Source organism: Pan troglodytes, chromosome 5 (assembly GCF_028858775.2).
Source record: "Pan troglodytes isolate AG18354 chromosome 5, NHGRI_mPanTro3-v2.0_pri, whole genome shotgun sequence".
Classification (NCBI taxonomy): Eukaryota; Metazoa; Chordata; class Mammalia; order Primates; family Hominidae; genus Pan; species Pan troglodytes.
Window position 1 is genome coordinate 69,913,398 of NC_072403.2, and position 26,958 is coordinate 69,940,355.

General features: G+C 35.2%; 1 protein-coding gene across 1 annotated transcript in view; it reads right to left on the reverse strand.

Moving 5' to 3' along the window:
• Positions 1–26,958, reverse strand: part of LOC100609532 (protein eyes shut homolog) — a 2,075,858-nt gene that overhangs the window by 484,863 nt on the left and 1,564,037 nt on the right. Inside the window, exon 33 of the mRNA XM_063813139.1 lies at positions 15,868–16,100. Coding sequence (XP_063669209.1) covers positions 15,868–16,100 — 233 coding nt within the window. The remainder of the gene's footprint in view (positions 1–15,867; positions 16,101–26,958) is intronic.

Sequence of the window (26,958 nt, forward strand, 5' to 3'; positions counted from 1 at the left end):
TAAACCTAATTGTCAATGAGTATTGCAGTATGAGGTGTATGTGGCTAGAACATATTTATGGAATTCACACTTATGTTATGGAATTTATTATTTGATTAATGGAAGGGAATTACAACAAGGTTAACTAGTAAGTCCTTGTAATGTGCCATTTGATATGCATATAATATGTGTGTAATGTTCCATTTGATATGTATGTAATATATATGTAAAATTATGCAAATCTGCGATAAGTAAAATTTGTCAAAGGAGTCCTAGAAAATTTACAAAATAGGTTTTAAATTTCCACTCTAGTTAAAATGATTGCAAATCATTTCATTGTCTTTATTCTGATTTCTATTATCTAAAGATCTAGAGGATAATGTTCAGTGATTTATGATACTAAAATTGAGATCAAAATTTGGTTGAGTTGCTTGAATTTCTTGAGAGTAATATTTATGAATATATGAAATATGAAAATGAAGGATTGTTTTCTAAATTGAAATTGTCCTGAATAAATTTTCAGGACAAGAAATTCTAGCAAAGTTTCAGTGATGTACCAAAAATATTTTATCTAGCTGTTGAGTTGTCATGTTTTAAATGCTATGATAACCATGAGGAAGCTTCCTGGGGAATTTTTTAAGTTTTTTTTCAAGTATATTTGTAAATATCATAGTCCAAATATTTTATACTTGATTTACAAAAGAAGAGAAGGGTAAATGTAAGTGTTATAAAGGGCTCTTCAGGGAATTAAAGTTAGGAGAGTTGCCTGAATATTCAGGGCACAGATTGAAATGAATATAAAATTTTAAAATATGTTCAAATTCAGAACTAGTTTGAGTGGAGGAAAAGTCAGGGATAGTGCCTCTAATTTGCTATAAATGGAAGTAATTTCTATACTTTTTCATTTTTTCCCTAAATACCAAGGTATTTGCCAAATATACCCAAATAGCTAAATGATTACTTACCTATTTACAAAAAAATCCAGTTATTTTAAAAGGTAATAAAAATGTTTAATTTTTTTTCTATATCCCAGATGCTATGCTAGATGCCAGGGAAAGAAAAAATATAAAAGCAATGTGGTCACTTTCTTTAATATTTTGCCATCTAGGAGAGAGACTAAGTTAATATACTGTGAAAAGTGAAGATGTTAAATACAATAGAGAAAGGCATAGGATACTATGGAAGTGTAGATGAAAAAAAAATGACTTCCAAGCAAAACTGATAATTGATTTGAGCCTCTAAAGAAGAAAAATAGGTAACCAGGTTAAGAAATACTGTTCCACATGAAAAGAACATTGGCGGGCATGGGACATGACACAAGAAGACATGAAATGTTGGAGAATTAAAATGCACTTAGTATAATTAGATTCTAGGTTTGGATGGCAGGAGGTTGAAAGAAAAAAAAGCTGGACAAGTTAGCAGGCATTGGATTGTGAAGGACACATGTCAGATAAATAAATGTATTTTGAAAAAGAATTAAGCACAGATCCATTGGAAAAGAAGTCAGTAATGGATCTAGATCAGTGAAACAGCTAGGAGTCCAAGAGAAGACCCCAGGTAATCATGTGCAAGAAGAAATCATATTTTCAAACTCCAAGAGACAAACAAAGTCTCTAAATTAGAAATAAAAAATTAAGAAGTGATAATATGGACTTTAAGGTATTCTCTACAATTCCAAACAGCATCTTTTATCCCCAAATCCTTTGTTTCTCAGAAGTTGTTTTGATTGTGAGTGATGTCAGAGAATGTGCCTAAGAGAAGCCCATGGTAGAATTCCCATTCTGATAAACACAAGGATACTCTACTGTTGAATTCAAGTGGTCATAGGGGGATATATTGGTGTGGTGGATGCTGTGAAGCTCTGCCTTCACAATCCTGCTGCCTCCCATTCCCCACATATTGCTGATCTTGAGAGTGCTTCCTTTATACTATTCCTGCATAACAATCCCCGTCTTGGATTCTGCTTCTCAGAGAACACATTCTGCAAACAATGGGTAGCAAAGTAAGAGAAGAGGCTGACTGACAAGCTTTTCTGCCAAGGTAAAGGGACATCCTTGCTGGTGAAGCATGCTTTCAGAGGCTGCTCCTTAGTCCGAAGAAGTCCAGAGCAATGGCTGAACAGAACCCAAGAGATTTCATGTTAGACCTGAGCATCAATAAATTTTGAGCTAAAAGGGGCTCTCAAAGACAGAGAAACTGAAGGTCAAAAAAGTCAAGATTCCCCCAAAGTTACATAACTAATTGAGAATTGGGCTGAGACTAAATTCCCTATCTTCCCACTCCCAGTCTTTTTCAATAAACCTGTGCTTTTCAAATAGATGTGTCTGCAGGATAACAGATTTGCTTGTAGTCAGAGGAGAAACATAAAATGAATGGAGAATGATTTTACTTACTGTTTATATCAAAATATATGTGTTGTAGAATGTAAACACCATGTGACTTTCATGATTAAAAAGTAAGAGACTAATGATCTTCAGAATTCAGCTATGTCTTCGGAACTGTTTTGGGTATAGTTGAATCTCCTCTGACACTAGGTATAAGTCAGTGTAAATATTTGAAATGAACTGCAGAAAGAGCCGGGAATGGTGGCTCACACCTATAATCCCAGAACTTTGGGAGGCCAAGACAGGCGGATCACCTGAGGTCAGGAGTTTGAGACCAGCCGGGTCAACATGGCAAAACCCCATCTCTACTAAAAATACAAAAATTAGCAGGGCATGGTGGTGGGTGCCTGTAATCCCAGCTACTTGGGAAGCTGAGACAGGAGAATCCCTTGAACCCAGGAGACAGAGTTTGCAGTGAGCTGAGATCAGGCCCCTGCACTCCAGCCCGGGTGACAGAGCAAGACTCCGTCCCCCTGCCACCCCCAAGAAAAGGAACTGCAGAAATACCATTAATCCTCAAGAGTGGATTCATTTACATCTTGATTATAATGCGTTCTATCTTTATGTTAATATAATAACATCTATAAGAGGCCTTTTCCTATTTTCTCTAAATTCTTATTAAATTTTCCAAACTGCAAACAATGGGTGATAACTACCTCCCCTTCTAAAGATTGGTATTAAACATATCTAGGTGGTACATGTTCATTGGCCTAGCTACCATCTCCCCAAATCTTATCAGAGGAAGTTAGAGTTTATCAAAGAAGATGATTCTTCAGAGGAATTTAAGAGTAGAAAGCACTGAGGCATATCCTACCTCCACCACAAACCAAGTGAGGAAATCCCCAAAAGCATCATTCAGAAATAGTTGATAGTGGGACACATGCTAGTAGAGCTGACGCAGTTTGTAGGAATCTCTCTGTTGCTGTCTGTGTAGAGAGACTTCTTGGGAGGACTAGACACATGATCTATGAGAACTGCAGAAATCTCAGCACATAATGACTCTATCTAAGCCTCTGCATTAAGAGAGGACCACAGTCTAGCATGATCTCTAGCAGCATGAGGCCCTGTCCCTAGGATGACCCCAGTTCCCCTGCCCCTCCATTGAAATGCCTACCTGAGAAAGCTCAATACTGCCAGGTGAATTTATTTGCTTCCGCCATGCCTGAAGACAGGCCTCTGACCTCCCTTTCTTGGAGGATTTACTAAAAAGCCTTACAATCATGACTCCTTCTTGTGTCCCTTTGAGATTTATTGTATCTCTTACAACTCAGAAGTTTCTTAAAGACAGACAGAGACATTCCTTTGAAATGTAATCATCAAGAAGGACAGAACCTCTGTTCTATCTCTGTGGGAGGATAGAATCTTGACTTGGGAGAATTGCCAGCTAGCAGACAGTTGGCCTAATCACATTGACACTGACCAACCCTTAGTAATTTTTCATTTCTCTGGCTCTACTTGAGTCCCTACTTGTCCCCCTCACTTAAAAAGACTCGATCATACAAATCAGAATGGAGCTCAGCTCTTCCCCTACTGTCAGTATTTACTGAATAAAATCTGTTTTCACTGCTTTAAGTAATGTCTAGCCTTGTTTGCCTTTGACATTCTACAATTAGGAAGCAGGAAATGGAAACTGGGGCCTGCTTCTTGCTGGGAGAATCTTGAAAGCAGTTGGACAGCTGGAGTAGCCGGCAAAGTTATTGAAGAAAGTGAGAATTCACCAATGGATTTATTTACACTTCTCTTAGTTGGCAGAACCGTGATGCCTGAGATTTTCTGGGATCCAATTGATGATGAGGAAGGTAACACGGCTCAAGTCATCTAGAAATAACTTTGTCTAATAACATGTCAACCTTGTCATGTGCACCAGCCAAAAACAGCAGGCATGCACTTCCCCAAGAGCTGCTAAAGAGAGTTTGCAGGATATTAGCTGAGAGGGCACAACCTACAACAGGGAAAGGTGGTGTGGGGAATCACCAAGAAACCACTGATGCAGCCGCAATGACAGAATGCATTTGCTGCCCATGCGGAATTATAATGAGCACCTGCTAAGGAATATGACTTTTGATGCTTTTCCTGATTTCTACTATCCTGATCTGACCTTGAAGACTCTAGCTTTGAGGAGGAAGTGGATCAAAGGGAAGGGCAGAAGGGTGTGGACAGTTTCAAATTGAATATAAGAGGGAAGTTTTAAATTGGATTAGATTTTTCAATACCTACAAGTCACCTGAGAGCTATGGGATATTCCCAGGTTGTCACAAACTAAGAGGGTAAGAGAAATCTGATAGAACATTTCAATAGTCAGTGTTAGAAGAAATGAAATTATTCTTGAGTACAATCTACCAAGTCAGGTCATTTAATAACTGAATGCATTACTATCTCAATATAGATGACATTATTTTTGTTTTTGTTTGTTAAGAAAGAATTTTTATAGCAGCATGATTTATAATCCTTTGGGTATATACCCAGTAAAGGGATAGCTGGGTCAAATGGTATTTCTAGTTCTAGATCCCTGAGGAATCGCCACACTGACTTCCACAATGGTTGAACTAGTTTACAGTCCCACCAACAGTGTAAAAGTGTTCCTATTTCTCCATATCCTCTCCAGCACCTGTTGTTTCCTGACTTTTGAATGATCGCCGTTGCGCATGTATGTTTATTGCGCCACTATTCACAATAGCAAAGACTTGGAACCAACCCAAATGTCCAACAATGATAGACTGGATTAAGAAAATGTAGCACATATACACCATGGAACACTATGCAGCCATAAAAAATGATGAGTTCAAGTCCTTTATAGGGACATGGATGAAGCTGGAAACCATCATTCTCAGCAAACTACTGCAAGCACAAAAAACCAAATAGCGCATGTTCTCACTCATGGGTGGGAATTGAACAATGAGAACACATGGACACAGGAAGGGGAACATCACACACCAGGGCCTATTGTGGGGTGAGGTGGAGGGGAGAGGGATAGCATTAGGAGATATACCTAATGTTAAATGACAAATTGGTGGGTGCAGCACACCAACATAGCACATGTATACATATGTAACAAGCCTGCACATTGTGCACGTGTACCCTAAAACTTAAAGTAAAAAAAAAATTTTTAGTAGAAATGTATAGCAGTTTAAGATAACAATTTTTGGCATTAAATACACCTTGGTTGGAGTTCTTGCTTTGGTAATCACCACAGATTACTGAGTTCTGGTTTGTTGACCCCATAAATTATTTTCTCTGTGCTCAGTTTTTTCACCAGGAGGATGGGAATATGAATAGTTATAGTTTACATATTTTGTGGTATATTCCCAGCCCACTGTAATTCTTCCTTCTTGGGCAGCTGCTTTCTAATCTGCAGGTAGATCAATGAGCTGACTTTCAGCAGACTGGCTGGCATGGCATACTTTGGGCTAGAGCCATTGGATGAGGGGTAGTTCTCTTAGCTAAACTGGACAGCCGGTATCTCTTCCCCAGGTTCAATCTAAGAATGGTTCAGCCCTTCCTTGGGAGAAGGACTCTATAATGTTCATTCAAAATCCGTTGTCAATCAGGACATGGTAGGAAAAATGAAACATGACTCGAACAGAGAAAATACTGAGAGTGCCTTTGTTCCTAGTTGTAGTTCCCTTCTGCAAACATCTTTGCATGCTCATTCTAGGGTTCTATGAGATTCCATCTTTATATTCATATAATAAGTTTGAATCTATTGTTGTTTATTTTAACTTGGATTAGATAGGTAGAATAGTTCAAAAAGCTTGGATTCCAATCTCAATTCCAGAATTTACTGGCTGAGTAACCATGGACAAAACACTTAAACTCTCTCCTCCATTTTTTCTCTTGAATTATGGGGATAGGATAATATTTACTTCAAAATCACACTATCACACTGATTCATGAGGATTAAATGAGTCACTGCAAGTTACTTATTACTGAGTTGGTTTCTATAACTTGGAGACAAAAAAAAACCTTCAACTAATAAATTATCACTTGATTCACAGAAGTGGTGTGTGGAATGAAAGAGAAAATGCATGAAAAGAGTTTAGGACAGTGTGTATGTACCAAGTGTACAATGGTAAATATTAGCTGTTATTATCTATTGCTTTCCTATTTCTTAGTTACTACATTTGTACTATGGTTTGAATGTGCACCCCCAAAACATGTGTTGGAAACTTACTCCTCAGTGCAACAATGTTGGCATGTTCGGTGTAATGAGAGGTGATTAGGTCATGAGGACAAAGTGAATGGATTTATGCCATTATCACAGGAGGGAGTTCATTATAAAAGGGGTAGTTGGGCTCCCTTTTTCTTTTTCTCTTTCATTGTCTTTCTGCCCTTTTGTCTACTATCATGGGATGATACAGCACGAAGGCCCTCACCAGATGTGACCCCCTCAATCTTGGACTTTCTAGTCTCCAGAACTATGAACCATTAAGTTTCTGTTTATTATAAATTACCTAGTCTGTGGTATTCTGTTATAGCAACAGAAAATGGGCTAAGACAATCTGATATTACAGTAGTTTTTCCTTATTTTCTATTTTGCTTTCCTCAGTTTCAGTTACTCCATGGGCAAATGCCATCCAAAAATATTAAATAGAAAATTCCAGAAATAATTCACACATTTTAAATTGCACACCTTTCTGAGTACCGTGATGAAATCTCACACCATCCCCATCCAACCCACCTGGGATGTGAAAAATTCCTTTGTCCATTTTATATAAGAAACTTGATTGTTTATGGTATCTGAGAGGAGTCCTGGAGCCAATATCCTGTAAATACAAAGGATGACTGGATATAGGGCTTGGTATTATTTGAGGTTTCAGGCATCCACTGAGGGATGGTCTTAGAATTCTATCCCCTGTGGAGTAGTGGGGACTACTGTAATCTTCAGAAACATTGAGATTACACAAAGTTTCCATTTCCTACTTTTAAACCACAGGCAGTCAAGAGAACTGCAGGCAAAAGGTGGCATATTTGTGTGAAGATTAATTTCCATATTGCCTCACATCTCTTCATATTTATTCAGGTCCATATCTATGATCCTAGGACAGAGAATAGAGACATTCAAAGAGAAACCTTACCGAAATAGATTAAAGCAATTGAAATTGATTTAATATTCCCAGGACAGTTAAATAATAAATTCTTCTACTCAGATAGTTTTCAATTTCATTAATAAGATTGTATTTACAAGTAAGGGCATGATGTTGTCTTCTACATATAAGTTCTTAAATTAAGTTTTTCCTATCAAAGGCACATCGCATGTTGACAAAAATGTCTGAAAATGAATTTCCCAGAGACCACACGTTTTGTTCTTAATTATCTCTGCTCATTATAGTTTTTCCTTGTTGTTTTGCCATTGTGTAATAACATTTTAGGTCAGGTTCACATTAGCCCTTGTTTTTACTGTTGGTCTGTTCTCATATCATCCAAATTTATACTCTTCAATCCTTTTCCCTGATTTATTCCCGTTAACTAGAGAATAGTATTTTCTTACACATCCTTACTATTTTATTGTAAATACTATAATACAAAAATATTAATGTAGTTCCTCTACCATTATTTAAAATGTTAATATGTTAAATGACATTGAGATTCTCAACTAAACCCTATTAATTTAGTTATCTGAAAATGTGTTCTCCTATGGAAAAGCATAGTGTTTTCTTTGAAAGACTATGAGTTGCAGTATCAGAAAAAATAGCCATATTTAGCATTTGGCCATAAAACTTTATTAAAATTCATGAGATGAGGGACAATAGGCTGATTATAAATTTAAAATACATCAGTGAATGAAATTAGAGGCATTGATTTTTCTTCAGTAATTTGTTTTAGTCTTATATTAAGTCCAAGAAAATTATCGGTACTTACAGTTTTCCTTTTAAAAAAAACTCATAAAAATCATTCTTATATACTCATGTTCATGATAGCATACTATTCTCTTTGGAACTTTCTTTCCTCTGCTTTTCAAAATTCTGGTGACTTTCTATTTTTTAAGTTTTGGCTTAAATGGCATTTCCTCATTGTAGATTTTTAAAAAGGCCTTTCTCCACTCCCAGTGCACCCCGTCCTGGAACCATTAAAAATTAAGTTGCATGATCACTGAATACCAATTTTTTTCTCATTCTTCCCACTGTTTAACCATTGTCACTTAAAAGTGATTTCTCTGGCAGTACATAAGAAATTATAATGATATTTTCTACTTTCCATTTTTGTTAGCAAATTTATTTTAGAAAAAAATGCTTTTAAACATGTCTGTCAATTAAAAGGACAATTAGTAAATTCATCAAATGTTAAGTTTCTATACCTAGAGTAAAATACGTATCCTCTAGAGATAATTTGGTACAGTTGAGGTCATTAGTATCTTATCTGTTTATGCAATTGTTTATTACAGGTATATACAACTCAATATATTTTTCTTGCAATTCAACTTGGAATATACCCCTGAAAAACTCTGGGGGACACATGCTGTGGTACATTTTCTGTATGGACCTTGTATTCTAGTTCTACACTTGTCTTTAACTAGTAGTTTACTTAAGTTACTAAACTTTTTTTGAACATTGTTTCTGCACCTCTAAAATGTTAGTTTCAATAGTGAATGATTTTAATAATTCTACAAAAACTTTAAACATGTATTTTATTTCTCTTTTATGTGTCAAATTATCTTTATGTGTGGGTATACACGTAATGTATATAATAACTGTATTAAAAACAAATAGGAATGCATGCAATGAAGTCATGGCTGTTAAGAAATTTAGCCCTGAATTAGAAATATAAGATAAATCATACTTCCCAGTGTGCATGCATACATGTACTTGCAAATGTTTAGCTAGTTGATCATTCATGCTTTGACTGTAACCTTTTGTAGAATAGGCCTATATCATTTTCTTTATTATCCATATCTTTTGTGCCATGGTCAAGTTTTACTGCATATAATTCAGTTTTTCTGTGAATAGGTGGGGCAGAAGATAGTGCCAAAAAGAAAGAATGGAACCTTTACTGTGACTTGTTTTCTATAATCACATTTTATACCACATATTTTTGTTCACAAAATAATACATGAAAGGACATAAGCCTTATCCAGTCTGGTAAATTTTGGGTTAAAAAAATCTATACTGTATTCTGCACAAGAGAACACAAAGGTCTTCTATGCTTCCAAATTATTAGAAAGCATTAGGGTTAAAAGAGTTTTCATCCTATTTTTTGGCCTGTTGTAATTATTTCTCAATTTTTCTCCCCATCTCATCTTCTTCCCCACCATAATCCTTTCTATATTCTACTCTCAGATCTATCATTCTGAAGTCCAATTCTGGTCATTATGTCTTTTAATTGATTGAAAACCATTCTAATGTTTTATATTTTAATCTGTCATTTAGGGTTCTCTGCCATATGAATCACACCTGAATTTCCAGCTTTATTTCTCAGTCGATTCCATATGTGCCCTGCTCCCAAACTAAACTAGACAGCTCTCTTCTCCTTCAAGTATTTGTTCATTCTGGTTTCTTTTAAGTATCATTTAAACTGATCCTTTTAAGTACCATTTAAGATAATATTTTCTCCATAAAATATTTTTCTCGATGACCTAAATTGAAAGTAAAGGGAAAAATCTTTGTTTATGGAAATGTTTTGATGATGTATTTACATTGTGTTTGCACAGATGAAAGGCAATAAAAAGTTTTGCTAAACTATTCTGCAAAATAAATGGACATAAAAGACAGAAATCCAGGGAGAAAAAAAATGTGCACACATGCTATGAATGCCTTTTGTGAATGATTATATTTTTGTGTCGAAATAAAGAAGAGGCCTGTTTTGTGATATCTTGGTGGATTGTATTGTCTAGTTACTATTTCACAAGCCCAAGGAAAAATGGCCCCTCTTGTTCCTCTCCTTCTCTTGCACAGGCAGTGGGTTAGCATATGGTTGAGGTTTTGCCAATTAGTCAATTTCAGACTGTCTCCTGGGACTCTGAATCTTGAGCAAGTGGCTCAGAACATGGCACATGTCCAGTGCTGGGGGCGGATAGACCAGTCTGCTCCTAGATCAGCCTCATTATAGCTCTTGTTCCCTGGCTTTCCGGAACATTGAACATCCTTTGATACATTTTCTAAGCTGATTTCATTTACTTCCCTCAATTTGATGAACACTAGATATCCACCCAATAGGTTCCCTTTTTCGTGTAATCATGTAAGTCTCCTGAAAGATGACCAGAGGTCCTGTGGTAGGCAGAATAATGGCCTCCTGAAGATGTCCAAAGCCCAATTCCTGGAAACTGTGCCTATTCCCCTTTACATGACAAAGGGGAATTCGGGATGCTGATGGAATTAAGATTGCTAACCAGCTGACTCTGAGATACAGAGATTATCCTGGATTATCTCAGTGGGCCCTATATAATCACAAGCATCCTTAAGCGTAGTAAAGGGTGGTGTAAGAGTATGTCTGAGAGATACAATATGAGAAAAATTAGACTTCCCATTGCTTTCTTTGAAAATAGATGGGACCATGAGCCAAAAGATGCAGATATCTTCTAGAAGATGGAAAAAACAAGGAAATGCATTCTCCCTTAGATACTCCAGTAAGGAACACATCCCTGTCAAAACCTTGATTTAAGCTCACTGAGGATTGTGTCATAGTTATAAGTATGAGAATAGGGAGCAGGCTGTCTTTGTCTCCAGCTGAGCCCAGTGTTCCCTGCTGGAGAATGTAGTAGTTCATAGTGAAGAGCAGAGCAGGTTATAAACCTCCAGTCTACCTATGACTTCAAAAATGAAATCCCCTGTCTTTGATAATAGGTAATCTTGTCTCCTTTTAGTCACTGTTCTTGACTTCAATTCCCATTTATTTTCAATTTAACATCTCAGTATTTCAGCCATTGTCATTTACTAATAAATATGCAGCATTGCTCTCTGATTCCATACAGATTTTCAGACATGGATATTAACATTTGAAAAGGCAAACACCTGTTTCTTGGTCCTTTTCTGATGATGTAGACCATCAGTTCTCTGGAAGAGATAAATCTCTGTTGTAAGAACTTTACTAATGCTCTGTTTCCCTTGCCTTCTTAGCTATGGAATACCTGACACTCAGACATCTGATTTAAAGTTAATAAATAAATTCGGACTACTCTTGTACACTTTTAATATATTCCAGTTATGGTAAAAGCAAAGATATCAAGGCAGTCTATTTTTTTAACAAGACAAAACACCTAGTAAAGCCTCTCACTTTTATTTCTACTTTTGTAATTTCCTCAGTACAGTTAACCTTTAAATATATATGTAATATATGTAGATAGAATATCAATTAAAACAAAGTATTTCTTGCTGTTAATGTACGGCATTTAAATACTCCTTTATTTTACTATTTATAAAACTGTTTTATAGAACACTAAAATGTATGGGGCTGTTTAAAAATGTTAATCTTATAATTAATAGTCAGAGGCATACACTTTTCCCCAACACAAGGCACTGATATTCTAAATCTGTCACTCTGAACTTTACAGTAGGAGACAGCCATCTGCCTGTATGCAGCCATATAAAACAGAGCAAGAATATATGCTCTTATGTTTCCCTTGGTGAGATGTAGGATCATTATGATAAAGTAGGCAACAAGGTTTAGCTAATATGAATTAAGATAGCATGTGTTGAAGAAAAAAAGAGCATATTAAATCAAACTAATTCTATAAGTCAATGTTGTTAGCTGATTGGATGTGGATGATTTGATAAAGTAGAGCAGCATATGATGTAATGCCAAGTAGATGGGAAATATGTGTGTGGGTGACCCATTCCTTAGTCTCATAGCTCCAGAAACCCTTTCTCTGTGTTACTGGATCTAGTGCTATTTTAGTTAAGGCCTATACTTTAATTGACAAGTCTATTTTGCTGTGTAACATGAAAGTTGTTAAAATAAAATATTTTAACATTCTTTCACAGGTTAAGAATATTAACTAGAAGTAAAAAGGAATGAGGCTTGGGAAGAAAAATCAGTTTCCAACATATCTTTGTATCTAGATGTCTACGCAATTATATATTTTTTCAGTCATGTTCTTTCATCAGTTATGTCTAGATTTTTCTGAAATTTAAATACTCTAAAATCTGCTTTTTATATTTTAGTTTAAGTGAAATCATTATGAAAAGATGTGACCACTCAGACGCAATTTTTTGGGCTCACCTAATGTGTTTTTCAGTTTAATTTTATGGGGATTATGGTATCTTCTTCATTAAAAACTTACTAGATCAACATTAACTTCTTTGGTTTGACGATTTTTGAAATCTTATTTTTTAAAGAAAACTCTCTTTTCTTCCTGAAGCAAAGATTTTTTTTTTCATAAACAGATGACAGAGTGGAAGAATTTAAAAATTTTGTTATGCCATCACATTAAATTTGATTTTCCAGCTAGTACAGTAATATAGCATGGTGGTTAAATGTGAAATCTGGAGTCAGCCAAGATTACTTCTAATCCCATTTCTACCATGTACAGACTGTGTGACCTTGACAAAGTAATTTAACAACTCGAGGCTTTAGATCTCTCATTTGTAAATGGGGGTAATTTAGAGAGCCTACTTCAGCAGGGTTATTCTGAGGGTTAAATGAAATAAGATGTATGAAGCACTCAGTGTAGCGTCTGGTAAATCAGGACTCTTCACAATAATATTATGCAAATTTCATTCCTGAAGCAGAAGTTCATATATTTTAGGTGTTGATTGTACTCAATAAGGGATTCATTTAAAAATTATTTTCATGGCACTCTGTAAATTCTGATTTATCTGTAAATCGTAAGCATTTAATTCTAAGAACATTTCTAAGAAGTTATATAAATATAAGTATAATAAATATAAATAGAGAAGATTTAGGGACTGTTTATCCAAAGCAAGGTTTTTACCAGGCAATTGAAACAATCTGAAAATGGCATATAATAATTATTGAAATTTACACTTAAATTTCATCATCTATAGCATGATTCAGGTTTCATCTGGCCAACCTGAGTCATGCTATAAAAAATGACATCCTAGGACCAGATTCCTGAATTACAGACCTTAGGCAGTAGCAGTAGTCGACATGTGTCAGTATGGATTCTAAGGCACACAACATCACAAATTACATTTAGAGCAATAGGTTGAAAACACAATCCTGCCCTTGGCTTTCTTTATGACAGAAAGAGGCAAGATACTCTATTCAAATGTAAAGAGTAAATGGTTAAAAATAAATATTCATCACTTTCATATTTACGAATAAAATTTCAGTTCTGAACATGCATATCACATGGCACTCTATGTACTATACTGAAACATTTTCCAAAAGAGGCAACAACAAAAAAATTATGGATAATATTATGATAATCTAAAAATAGTCCCATTACATTAATTTTGTTTACTATATCACGTGCCTCAGTATTAAAGTTATTCTTCAAATGCAATTTTGTAATTACTAATTATTGATAAAAATATTAGTCATAGTGTCTGATTATCATGTACTTTTAAAAAAGAAATACTCTATAGATTACTTAATGTTTAGCAAAACATTATCCAATTTATTAGTTTTTAAAATATTATAAATTCAGCAAGAAAAATAGTTAAAAACTTAAGAAGTATAAAATGATTAATAATATGAAAACATAATTTCTACAGCAAAAATAGGATAGATTTCCAATTCTTTTCCTGAGGTCACTTTCCTATAGTCTGCCACCAAAATATCAAATACAATTAAACCTCCGTGAAACCTTGCTTAACTCCAAAAATCCTCCATTGGTTTTTTCTGGAAGAAAATACAGTTACTGTATGAAGTGTTAAAGATACTAGGTAAAGAGTTAAAGGAGAGAGAATTGGAGATTCAGTGGGACAGAGAGAAATGATGGCTTAGAGGGTCATTGCTAGTGTAATACGTGTGTATGACCAGGAGATACACTAACATTAAAAAATTAAAATAGGCCAGTCACAGTGACTCACATCTGTAATCCCAACACTTTGGGAGGCTGAGGCGGGTGGATCACCTAAGGTGTTAGGAGTTTGAGACCATCCTGGCTAACATGGTGAAATCCTGTCTCTACTAAAAATACAAAAGTTAGCTAGGTGTGGTGGCTAATGTCTGTAATCCCAGCTACTCTGGAAGCTGAAGTAGGAGAATCACTTGAACCTGGGAGGTGGAGGTTGCAGTGAGCCAAGATCATGCCATTGCACGCCAGCCTGGGCAGCAGAGCAAGACTCCATCTCAAGATAAATTAATAAATAAGAGTTTTAAGACTCCACCTAGCACAAAATTAAAAAGATAAAAAGCCCTCTCAGAATTTTAAATAGTTAAATGTAGATCTAAAACAGCTTTACAACCCAAATTATCTCCCTAGATCTCTCTACTCATAGAATATAATATAAATGGCCTTAAATTATAGCAGAAAGCAAACATCATGATATTTTGCAAACACATGAAATACTTTTCTCAAAATCAAGCCATAGTGATGTATCTTCACAGCATTTTATAGATAAAATCAGTTTTGAAGAACACTTATATGATGTCTTAAGAGGAACATGAAAATAGACTGTGTTTCCATTTCTGTGCCTTTTACTATATTTGCTTGCTTACTTAGCTAAATATTAAACATTCACAGTCACACAAAGTCATTGTGGAAGAAGGGTGGAATAACACGCACACACACACATCCACATCCACACACATGCACATACATACACATACACAAACACACCCCTTTGAATTAACATTAGGATGTCCCACATTTTAGCGCTTAAATGGGAATTTATTAAATACAGTCTTGGATAACTAATAAAATTATCTGCTATCTGAATCATAATTCAGTAGTAATCCCCATCCCCTCCTCCCTAATTTAGAACTGGAGATTAGTTGTATAGACACAAAGACACTTCAGCTATCAGTGCAAGGACAACAAATCAGCTGCGGCATGACTTAATGCCTTTGTAATCTGTCCAGGGTGTTTCTGGCTTTAGTTGTCTAGCATTTCCCTAATTAACTGAAAACGTCTTAGGAGGCTATTAGATGTTGACAATAGGAGAATATATTTTTTTCATTCATTAACAGCTTCATTAATGTTAAAACCATATTCTTAAGCATCAAAAGTTAATGTACTATTCTTAAACACTAAATTCAAATATGAGGATTTGCATATGAAGTATATAAGTGTGGCTATTTGGCAATTAAGCAATAAAATAGTATTAATTAGAACCTAATTGTCTCTATGGAAACAAAGGAAAGATTCACCATAATTTTAGAAGTAACTACATAAAAAACACTATGTTTGAATTTTAACTCCTATTTTATATGGCAATTGGGAATATATGTTGAATGGCATTCCTAATGCAGAAAACATCTTAGGTTTGCTTCTACAATACTAAACTGAAAGTATTCGATCAGAATTCATTTTTAAATAAAATTATACAGCTGTTTCTTGTTTGTGCCAGTACCCATCACTAAGTTTACAATACATTTCAACTCCTGTCCATTCTCTGGAGAGGTTTTTAAAAAGAAATACAAAAGGGTAATGAAGATTGATTACCTTTTTCACAGAAGCGGCCAGTGAAATGTAGTGGACAGTCACATTGGAATGACACTATGCCACTGGAGAGGAAGATGGGATGGCATGTGCCTCCATTGTGGCATACATCCTGCTGGCACACAGAGGGTCCTGCAACAGAGGGGCTGACAGAAGTCCTCATGGTATCAACCCCTTGTGTCACATCAGAAGCATCAACAAAGGAGGCTGTTGGAGACAGCATAAATCCCTGGGATCTGTGATTTATAAACAGACAAGAAAACAAAATATAAGTAAAAGCACTAGGAACATAAATAGAAATAATAGAAAATTTGATTTAATATAAGAGAAAATGAAACCAATACTGATCAAGGTTTAACTGAGGACAAATAAAATTATCATGTTTGTTTCACAATTATGAGATTTGTAAATGTTAAAAATTTCTGAGCCACATAACATGACCCTGTAGTAGTAAGAAACGTGGAAGAAATAACCTTCATAAACTTGTCAGTTGTTTTATGGAAAAAACATAGTCCTCCTTTAGCTGTTACAAATCTTATGAGCCTGAGATCAAGAATTAGGTCATGTTACATCTTCATGCTAAGATTGTTTGAACTTGAAGGATTTCTGAGTTAACTGCTAGAAATGTGCATTCATTAGTCGGACTTAGCATTAATTTCTGGGAGCTATCCAAGAGGTACCTTAGAAATACCCACAAATATTCCCTAATTTTTTTTTTTACAAATTTTAATACCAGTTTAATTTTTTCTTTACAATAAATAATGAACAACAACAAAAGTCTCTCTGAATCATGTGAAATTTCCTACTTTTACATTCAAAACCCCTTGACAATCTGATTCATCCCTGCTCTTCCAGCCTACTTTATCATGATTCCTAATAAGTACCTTAAATTCTCTCAAACCAAATAAGATTGCTATTCCTTAAAGACGCTGAAATTTCCTAATATTGGAAGTTTGTTTAATATACTTTTTATGCCTTGTTATTCCTCAATTCCTGTCTAAATTTCACCTACAGTGCTAAGCCCACGCCTGCATTATTTTTTGTCCCTGGCACAACAAGATGAAACTGTAGTATAGTTATTTTATGTGTAGCCTCTACTATTTAGGTTGTATATATTCATTGTTTTTTCTTTCTCCCTCCACACAAAAGTTTCTCATTTTATCAGAAATCTTTATTCACAATACTTAAGAAAATTTGTTGAATTAATGTGTTCAGCATACTCATGAGTTTCACATACTGTCTGGGAAGGTTTTTAGAATTTCACTTAATATAATAATGAGATAATTATCTTTTTAATGTAAAAAACCTTGTGCAATAAAAATCAACAATTAAACATAAGAAATTTTTATTTTATGCCTTGTCAAAAAGATAAAACCTTAGCAAAAGAAGTCACTTCAAACATTCCCCAGCTGATCTTAGAGACTTAAAAAGCTATTTTTATATCTACTACGCACATTAATGTCAACTTATTGGAACAAAAGATTTAAAGAAAATGAAATAGATAATTTATATTTTACTGATACATTAATGTGCAGGTCAGTTCTTTCGCAACCTGAAATTCTTCTTTATGGTGTTCATCACAGATTGTAACAATATATTTATTTTCATGATTGAGCCTGACCTGCTTCTCTTTCCTCTGGATTGAAATCTACATGAAGGATGGTGGGATGACTTCTGTGCTTTTCTTCATTTTATTCCTAACGATGCTTGATCTCTAGTAGGCTCTCCAGTAAATATTGTATAAATAATTTTGAATCTTTTTTTTTTTTGTAAATATGCAATGTATCACACTACTTTCTGTTATTGTTGTTGTTTGTTTTTTTGGGATGAAGTTTTACTCTTATTGCCGAGGCTGGAGTGCAATGGTGCGATCTCAGCTCACTGCAGCCTCCACCTCCCGGGTTCAAGTAGTTCTCCTGTCTCAGCTTCCTGAGTAGCTGGGATTACAGGCACCCGCCACCATGCCTGGTTAATTTTTTGTATTTTCAGTATAGACGGGATTTCCCCATGTTGGACAGGCTGGTCTCGAACTCCTGGCCTCAGGTGATCCACCAGCCTCGGCCCCCGCAGAGCACTGGGATTACAGGTGTGAGTTACTGCACCTGGCCTGTACCACACTACTAAACAAGAACAATAGCAGTGAAATAATTTTGTCACCCCGGGTTAATTTTATAGCTCCATTATATAACTCTTTAGTTTTATAAATAATGTAAGTTCTAACACTTTTGATATAATTTTGTAATCAACTTTCTCTGATATTGCTCTATCAGAAAATTAGCATACATCTTCCTATTAGTACTTGCAATATAAGTTTGTCTCTTTAAGGCAACTTTCATCAAGTTAAATGGCAATGCTAATATGAGTGACATGGGATTTATTACTCAATATTCTGAATTCTAATTTAATTTTTAGTTTTAATGTTTCTGAATAATTTCACCATTTCTAACATTTGCCATGGACTTCATGAACTGCAGTCTGTCACCACTTTCTCAGGAATAAATTAGAATTAAATGCCACTACTTCTTTCTCCTGCTGTAGCTGCTCAGGGAGCCTATGTCTCACCTGAAAAAAATCAATATTTTGCACATTTCAGTTAAGTGATTGCACAAAAATAATTGCTATCAATTGATCCGAAAACATCAGGATCACAAATCAATTTTTGAAAGCAACATTAATCATTTGATCTTTGTTATAACGATCAAATTTCATATCTGATATGTGATAATTAATAGTCTTTGGCTTTCAGTTTTATTTTTGGAAGTTATAGATTATGTCACAAATTTACTTGTTTTAAAATAGAATGAAATAAAATGTATTCAATTTGTTATATATTTAAAAAGGAAAATTAGTTCACACTGCTAAAATTTTACCTTATTTTTACATACAGTTTAAAAATATCAAATGACTGTGGAGGTTTATTAAACATAACTAGATGTTGGACTTAGTAATATAATTAGCAATGTAAAAAAGGAACAGTAAAATTACCATTTTTAAAATTCTAGAAATCATAAATGTATGAGAGTTTAGAAAATAGTAAGTGTGAAAATCTGTCTGATCGTTTCTTAGGTAACTTTGTATAAGGATACAGTGACAAACCAGCCATTATTATAACAAGAAATTAGTCTTCAATAACTTTTTCTTAATGAATTAGTGTCTGAATAACATATGCTCAATGGATTCAAAACCAAACTTGATCACTGGAGAAAGACACCTTGATAGGACAGCAATTTCCAGTCGTGTTGGGGAACTCTAGTTGGAACAGGAAAGGAACACACACTACTTATTTCAATCCCACAGCAAGCAGCCTGTGAAAACATGGGGCTAAACACTTCACATTGCTTCAGCCTGAAGGATTTTGCTCATTGCCAGCTGACTTTACCACTGCTCAACAGACATTTGTCTGGCACAAATTTTTAGAAGGAAGAGAGGGCTCACACAGATATGTGCCTACGAACCTGGCTTCTCAAGTACAGAAGTAGGATCATTTTTAGAATGATGATGAAATATTAAAAAGAAACAAACGCTGCCAGAAGACCCTTGAGTTTAGAGCTTTAATAGCATAAGGGGAAGACAGGATTCAAAAATCACTGTGTTTGATTGTAAAGAGTAGTAAAATAAATGAATTATAATCTGGATAACAAAATGCATATATCTCATGTAAAGAAAACTCACTTTTTTTTACAAAAATGAGAATATACTCTAAACACATACTTCATTCCACTTTGTCTTTCCATTTATTAGATATGCTATTCTACTCTTCGTTTTTTCACCTAAATGTAGTTTTTGGTGGGCTGCTCCATTCATAAGTATAGTTCTTCACTTTCCTTTTAAAATCTGCAGAGTGTTTTTATTGTTTGGATATATCATCATGGATTCCATCAGTTTGTAACTGATATATTTAAGTTGTTTCAAGTTTTTTTCTTGTTATCTGAATCATAACTTTATTTTCAATAGTTACATTGAGATATAATTTGCATACATAGTGTACCCATTTAAACAGCATTATTTAATATCTTTTAGTAGATACAGAATTGTACAACCATCACCACAATCTAGCTTTATATTTTGTCATTCGCAAAAGAAATGTCATTTCCCTTAACAGCCACTCTCCACCATATATCCTCAGTCTAGTCTTAGTAAACGTTTAATCTACATTCTGTCTGTAGATTTGCCTATTTTAGACCTTTCATATAAATAAAATCAGATAACATATATAGTTTTGGACTGGCTTTTTCATTTAGTGTAATGTTTTCAAGGTTCACCCATGTTGATGCACGTATCAGAACTTTATTCATTTTTTTTTTCTTTTGAGACAGAGTCTCGCTCTGTCACCCAGGCTGGAGTGTAATGGCCAATCTTGGCTCACTGCAACCTCTGCCTCCCGGGTTCAAGCGATTCTCCTGCCACAGCCTCCCCAGTAGCTGGGATTACAGGCATCTGCCACCACACCCGGCTAATTTTTATTTTTTGTATTTTTATTTTTTACTTTTTTATTTTTATTTTTTTAATTATTATCATACTTTAAGTTTTAGGGTACATGTGCACAATGTGTAGGTTAGTTACATATGTATACATGTGCCATGCTGGTGTGCCGCACCCATTAACTCGTCATTTAGCATTAGGTATATCTCCTAATGCTATCCCTCCCCTCTCCCCCTACCCCACAATAGTCCCCAGAGTGTGATGTTCCCCTGCCTGTGTCCATGTGTTCTCATTGTTCAATTCCCACCTATGAGTGAGAATATGCAGTGTTTGGTTTTTTGTTCTTGTGATAGTTTACTGAGAATGATGATTTCCAATTTCATCCATGTCCCTACAAAGGACATGAACTCATCATTTTTTATGGCTGCATAGTATGCCATGGTGTATATGTGCCACATTTTCTTAATCCAGTCTATCATTGTTGGACATTTGGGTTGGTTCCAAGTCTTTGCTATTGTGAATAGTGCCGCAAAAAACATACGTGTGCATGTGTCTTTATAGCAGCATGATTTGGGTATATACCCAGTAATGGGATTGCTGGGTCAAATGGTATTTCTGGTTCTAGATCCCTGAGGAATCGCCACACTGACTTCCACAATGGTTGAACTAGTTTACAGTCCCACCAACAGTGTAAAAGTGTTCCAATTTCTCCACATCCTCTCCAGCACCTGTTGTTTCGTGACTTTTTAATGATTGCCATTCTAACTCTGAATAGACCAATAACAGGCTCTGAAATTGTGGCAATAATCAATAGCTTACCAACCAAAAAGAGTCCAGGACCAGATGGATTCACAGCCGAATTCTACCAGAGGTACAAGGAGGAACTGGTACCATTCCTTCTGACACTATTCCAATCAATAGGAAAAGAGGGAATCCTCCCTAACTCATTTTATGATGCCAGCATCATCCTGATACCAAAGCCGGGCAGAGACACAACAAAAAAAGAGAATTTTAGACCAATATCCTTGATGAACATTGATGCAAAAATCCTCAATAAAATACTGGCAAACCGAATCCAGCAGCACATCAAAAAGCTTATCCACCATGATCAAGTGGGCTTTTTTCTGTATTTTTAATGGAGACGGGGTTTCACCATGTTAGCCAGGATGGTCTCTATCCCCTGACCTTGTGATCCATCCGCCTTGGCCTCCCAAAGGGCTGGGATTACGGGCGTGAGCAACCGTACCCGGCCCCTTTATTCATTTTTAGTACCGATATGGATCTATCATATTTTATTTATCTATTCATTAGTTGAAAGATGTGGGACTTTTCTACTCTTTGGCTATTGTAAATAATACTATGAACATTCATGTTCAGATTTTTGTCTGGATGTATGTTTCAATTTCTCTTGGATATGTAATTAGGAGTGGAATTGCTGGATTATATATTCTATGTTGAACATTTTGAGCAACTGCCAAACTATTTTCCAAAGAGGCTTCACCATTTTACATTTCTGCCAGCAAAATATAAGAGTTCAAATTCTCCATATCCTTGTTGGATCAAACATAAGTTTTTCTTTTTTTGACTTTTAAAACACTATTTAATGACCATCTTATCAGTTCCATTGAATTTAATCTTTTTGAACTGAAACGTGTATGCTTTTCATTACAAATAATTTCGTATGTATTCTTTTTTTTCCTTTTTTTCAATTTGCTTTCTATTTCTTTCAGGTTTTTCAAATTTTTTAATTTTTAATTTTTTATTTATATATATATATATTTATTATACTTTAAGTTCTAGGGTACATGTTCACAATGTGCCGGGATAGATACCTAATGTAAATGACGAGTTAATGGGTGCAGCACACCAACATGGCACATTTATATTTATGTAACAAACATTCTTTTTTCTTTGTATCTTTGACAAAAATCTCCCCATTTCTTCTATCCCCCAGATCCTGGCATCATAAACTCTTATAAGTAGTATGTACATTTAATTTTTTATGAATTTTGACAAATTCCCCTCAGGAGTGATTGCCACAATTTACATAGTAACAACTTTTACTCTACTTATACCAATAATTTCTTTATCAAATTTTTTGCTTTTTAACAGCCACTTACATAAAAACTAGAAACTTGCTGTTGTTTCAAATTATATTTCTTTATTAATAAGTGTCATATGCAGAATAATTCCCACCCCCACTTAAATTAAAAGTAGTTTTCTGAACTTGCCTAATTAATATCTGTTTCATTCACCTGGAGTCACACAGGGCCGACCAACTGAGTAAAACCCCTTTTGCAGGTAATGTATAGTAAAGGCTGTGATGGCTTACCACTCTTTCTAAGCCCCCTATTTCTCTAATTATGCCTTATCAAATGTCATAGCTATAAACACATACACATGTATTTAATATACCTATGTCTATATCTACATCTACACCTACATTCATAACTTGTATCATCTCTTGTACTATTTCTGTGGAGTTTTTTAGTTGCCAGGTGTTCAGTTTTCACACAGGGTAACTTAAAACAACTAGTGATGTCTTAGTGGTGTGGCTAACAGGAATAAATCCAGAAAATAATTCAATTGCTGTTTTAACTTTCAAAATCATAAGAACATCATAACATCTAATAAAGCTTTAAACAAATGGAAAAATGACTTCAAAAGTTTGAATTGCCAGCATTCTCAGCTAGTTCCAAAATTTTATGTTGTTTTTAGTTTGATTAATAACTTTGAAAATAATTAATCATTGCAAATTTTATGAGAGCAAAGCAATATAGAAAAATGTTTTTGCTATTTAAAAAACATATATAATTGTCATTATATTAAAGGAGGAAATATGCAAAATTACTGTTAGTACATGAAAAATTCTCATTTGCCATTCAAAATAAATGTTAGATAGTAAAACAAATCATACAAGGAAAAATTAATCTGAAGAAACAATCCCAAGTGTTACTCCTCTTTTTTGAATATAACATTTATGTAATAGGATAAGAATCATACCTTAATAAGTTTAGTAAGATTATCATTTTAAAATGCAAATAAATTAATTCACTCCACATAATAGTGTAATTTTAATGGATCTTGTTTTCATATTTTCCTAATTTTTCTCACGGGACAAATGCATTTCTTTCTCACCATCTTCTATTCTTTAGCTATTACACAGTCACAAATAGGATTCCTTAGATTACAAGCTTTGTCATATGATTCATGTTCCCTGCATCCTTGGGTGTTAGGCAGGACTGGCACCTCAGGGCATTGCAGACCGCTGTTTCACAGTATGAAGGGTGGATATTTTTGAAACATTCTCTCCCCCTTGATAGATTCTGATTTTACTTTCTCATGCCAGAGTACAGAGGGTTATTATTATTGTTTTTATTTCAATGGCTTTAGGCATACAAGTGGTTTTTGGTTATATGGATGAATTATATAGCGGTGAAATCTGGGATTTTAATGTACCCCTCACCCTGTATTGTACATTTTACTCTAATAGGTAGTTTTTCATCCCTCATCTCCCTCCCACTCTCCCCACTTCTGAGTCTCCAATGTCCATTATACCACTCTGTATGCCTTGCATACCCATAGCTAAGCTCCCACTTACAAGTGAGAACATGCAAAAATCATGATTTTTAATGGCTGTTTATGTTCCATCCTAAAACTACACCATCAATTATTTAGTAGTTTCTCTCTTGTAAAATGGTTAAATTATTTCCAATTCTTGTATTCCTTTTCTTTTTTTTAATTATACTTTCAAGTTCTAGGGTATATGTGCAGAATGTGCAGGTTTGTTACATAGGTATATACGTGCCATGGTGGCTTGCTGCACGCATCAACCCATCATCTACATTAGGCATTTCTCCTAATGCTATCCCTCCACTAGCTCCCCATCCCCTGACAAGCCCTGGTTTGTGATGTTCCCCTCCCTGTGTCCATGTGTTCTCATTGTTCAACTCCCACTTATGAGTGAGAATATGTGGTGTTTGGTTTTCTGTTTTTGTGTTAGTTTGCCGAGAATGATGGTTTCCAGTGTCATCCATGTCCCTGCAAAGGACGTGAACTCATCCTTTTTTATGGCTGCATAGTATTCCATGGTGTACATGTGCCACATTTTCTTTATCCAGTCCATCATTGATGGGCATTTGGGTTGGTTCCAAGTCTTTGCTATTGTAAACAGTGTTGCAATAAACATACATGTGCATGTGTCTTTATAGTAGAATGATTTATAATACTTTGGGTATATACCCAGTAATGGGATTGCTGGGTCAAATGGTATTTCTAGTTTTAGATCATTGAGGAATCGCCACACTGTCTTCCACAATGATTGAACTAATTTACACTCCTACCAACAGTGTAAAAGCATTCCTATGTCTCCACATCCTCTCCAGCATCTGTTGTTTCCTGACTTTTTAAAGATTGCCATTCTAACTGGCGTGAGATGGTATCTCATTGTAGTTTGATTTGCATTTCTGTAATGACAAGTGATCATGAGCTTTTTTTCATATGTTTGTTGGCTGCATAAATGTCTTCTTTTGAGAAGTGTCTGTTCATATCCTTTGCCCACTTTTTGATGGGGTTGTTTTTTTTTTCTTCTAAATTTGTTTAAGTTCTTTGTAGATTCTGGATATTAGCCCTTTGTCAGATGGATAGATTGTAAACATTTTCTCCCATTCTGTTGGTTGCCTGTTCACTCTGATGAGAGTTTCTTTTGCTGTGCTGAAGCTCTTTAGTTTAATCAAATCCTGTTTGTCTATTTTAGCTTCTGTTGCTGTTGCTTCTGGTGTTTTAGTCATGAAGCCTTTGCCCATGGCTATGTCCTGAATGGTATTGTCTAGGTTTTCTTCTAGGGTTTTTATGATTTTAGGTCTTACATTTACGTCTTTAATCCATCTTAACTTAATTTTGTATAAGGCGTAAGGAAGGCATCCAGTTTAAGCTTTTTGCATATGGCTAGCCAGTTTTCCCAACACCGTTTATTAAATAGGAAATCCTTTCCCCATTGCTTGTTTTTCTCAGGTTTTTCAAAGGTCAGATGGTTGTAGATGTGTGGTGTTATTTCTGAGGCCTCTGTTCTGTTCCATTTGTCTATATCTCTGTTTTGGTACCAGTACCATGCTGTTTTTGTTACTGTAGCCTTGTAGTATAGTTTGAAGTCAGGTAGTGTGATGCCTCCAGGCTTGTTCTTTTTGCTTCGGTTTGTCTTGGCTATGCATGCTCTTTTTTGGTTCCATATGAAATTTAAAGCAGTTTTTTTCCAATTCTCTGAAGGAAGTCAATGATAGCTTGATAGGGATAGCATGAATTTATAAATTACTTTGGGCAATATGGCCATTTTCATGATATTGCTACTTCCTATCCATGAACATGGAATGTTTTTCCATTTGCTTGTGTCCTCTATTATTTCCTTGAGCAGTAGTTTGTAGTTCTCCTTGAAGAGGTCCTTCACATCCCTTGTAAGTTGGATTCCTAGGTATTTTATTCTCTTTGTAGCAATTGTGAATAGGAGTTCACTCATGATTTGGCTCTCTGTTTGTCTGTTATTGGTGTATAGGAATGCTTGTGAATTTTGCACATTGATTTTGTATTGAGACTTTGCTGAAGTTGCTTATCAGCTTAAGGAAATTTGGGGCTGAGACGATGGGGTTTTCTAAATATACAATCACGTCATCTGCAAACAGAGACAATTTGGCTTCCTCTTTTCCTAATTGAATACCCTTTATTTCTTTCTCTTGCCTGATTGCCCTGGCCAGAACTTCCAATACTACGTTGAATAGGGGTGGTGAGAGAGGGCAGCCTTGTCTTGTGCCTGCTTTCAGAAGGAATGGTTCCATGTTTTGCCCATTCAGTATGATATTGGTTATAGGTTTGTCATAAATAGCTCTTATTATTTTGAGATACATTCCATCACTGCCTAGTTTATTGAGAGTTTTTAGCCTGAAGGCCTGCTGAATTTTGTCGAAGGCCTTTTCTGCATCTATTGAGATAATTATGGTTTTTGTCATTGTTTCTGTTTGTGTGATGGAGTAGGTTTATTGATTTGTGTATTTGAACCACCCTTGCATCCCAGGGATGAAGCCGACTTGGTTGGATAAGCTTTTTGATGTGCTGCTGGATTAGGTTTGCCAGTATTTTATTTAGGATTTTCACATCGATGTTTATCAGGGATATTGGCCTGAAATTTTCTTTTTTTGTGTGTTTCTCTGCCAGGTTTTGGTATCAGGATAATGCTGGCCTCATAAACGAGTTAGGGAGAATTCCCTCTTTTTCTATTGTTTCAAATAGTTTCAGAAGGAATGGTACCAGCACCTCTTTATACCTCTGGTAGAATTCAGCCATGAACCCATCTGGTTTTGGACTTTTTTTGGTTGGTAGCTATTAATTTCTGTCTCAATTTCCAATATTCGACTATTCAGGGATTTGACTTCTTCCTAGTTTAGTCTTGGGAGGGTGTATGTGTCCAGGAATTTATCAATTTCTTCTAGATTTTCTAGTTTGCGTAGTATTCTCTGATGGTAGTTTGTATTTCTGTGGGGTCAGTGTTGTTATCTCCTTTATCATTTTTTATTGTATCTATCTATTTTGTTGATCTTTTCAAAAAAAAACAGCTCCTGGATTCATTGATTTTTTGAAGGTTTTTTTTGTGTGTGTGTGTCTCTCTTTCTCCTTCAGTTCTGC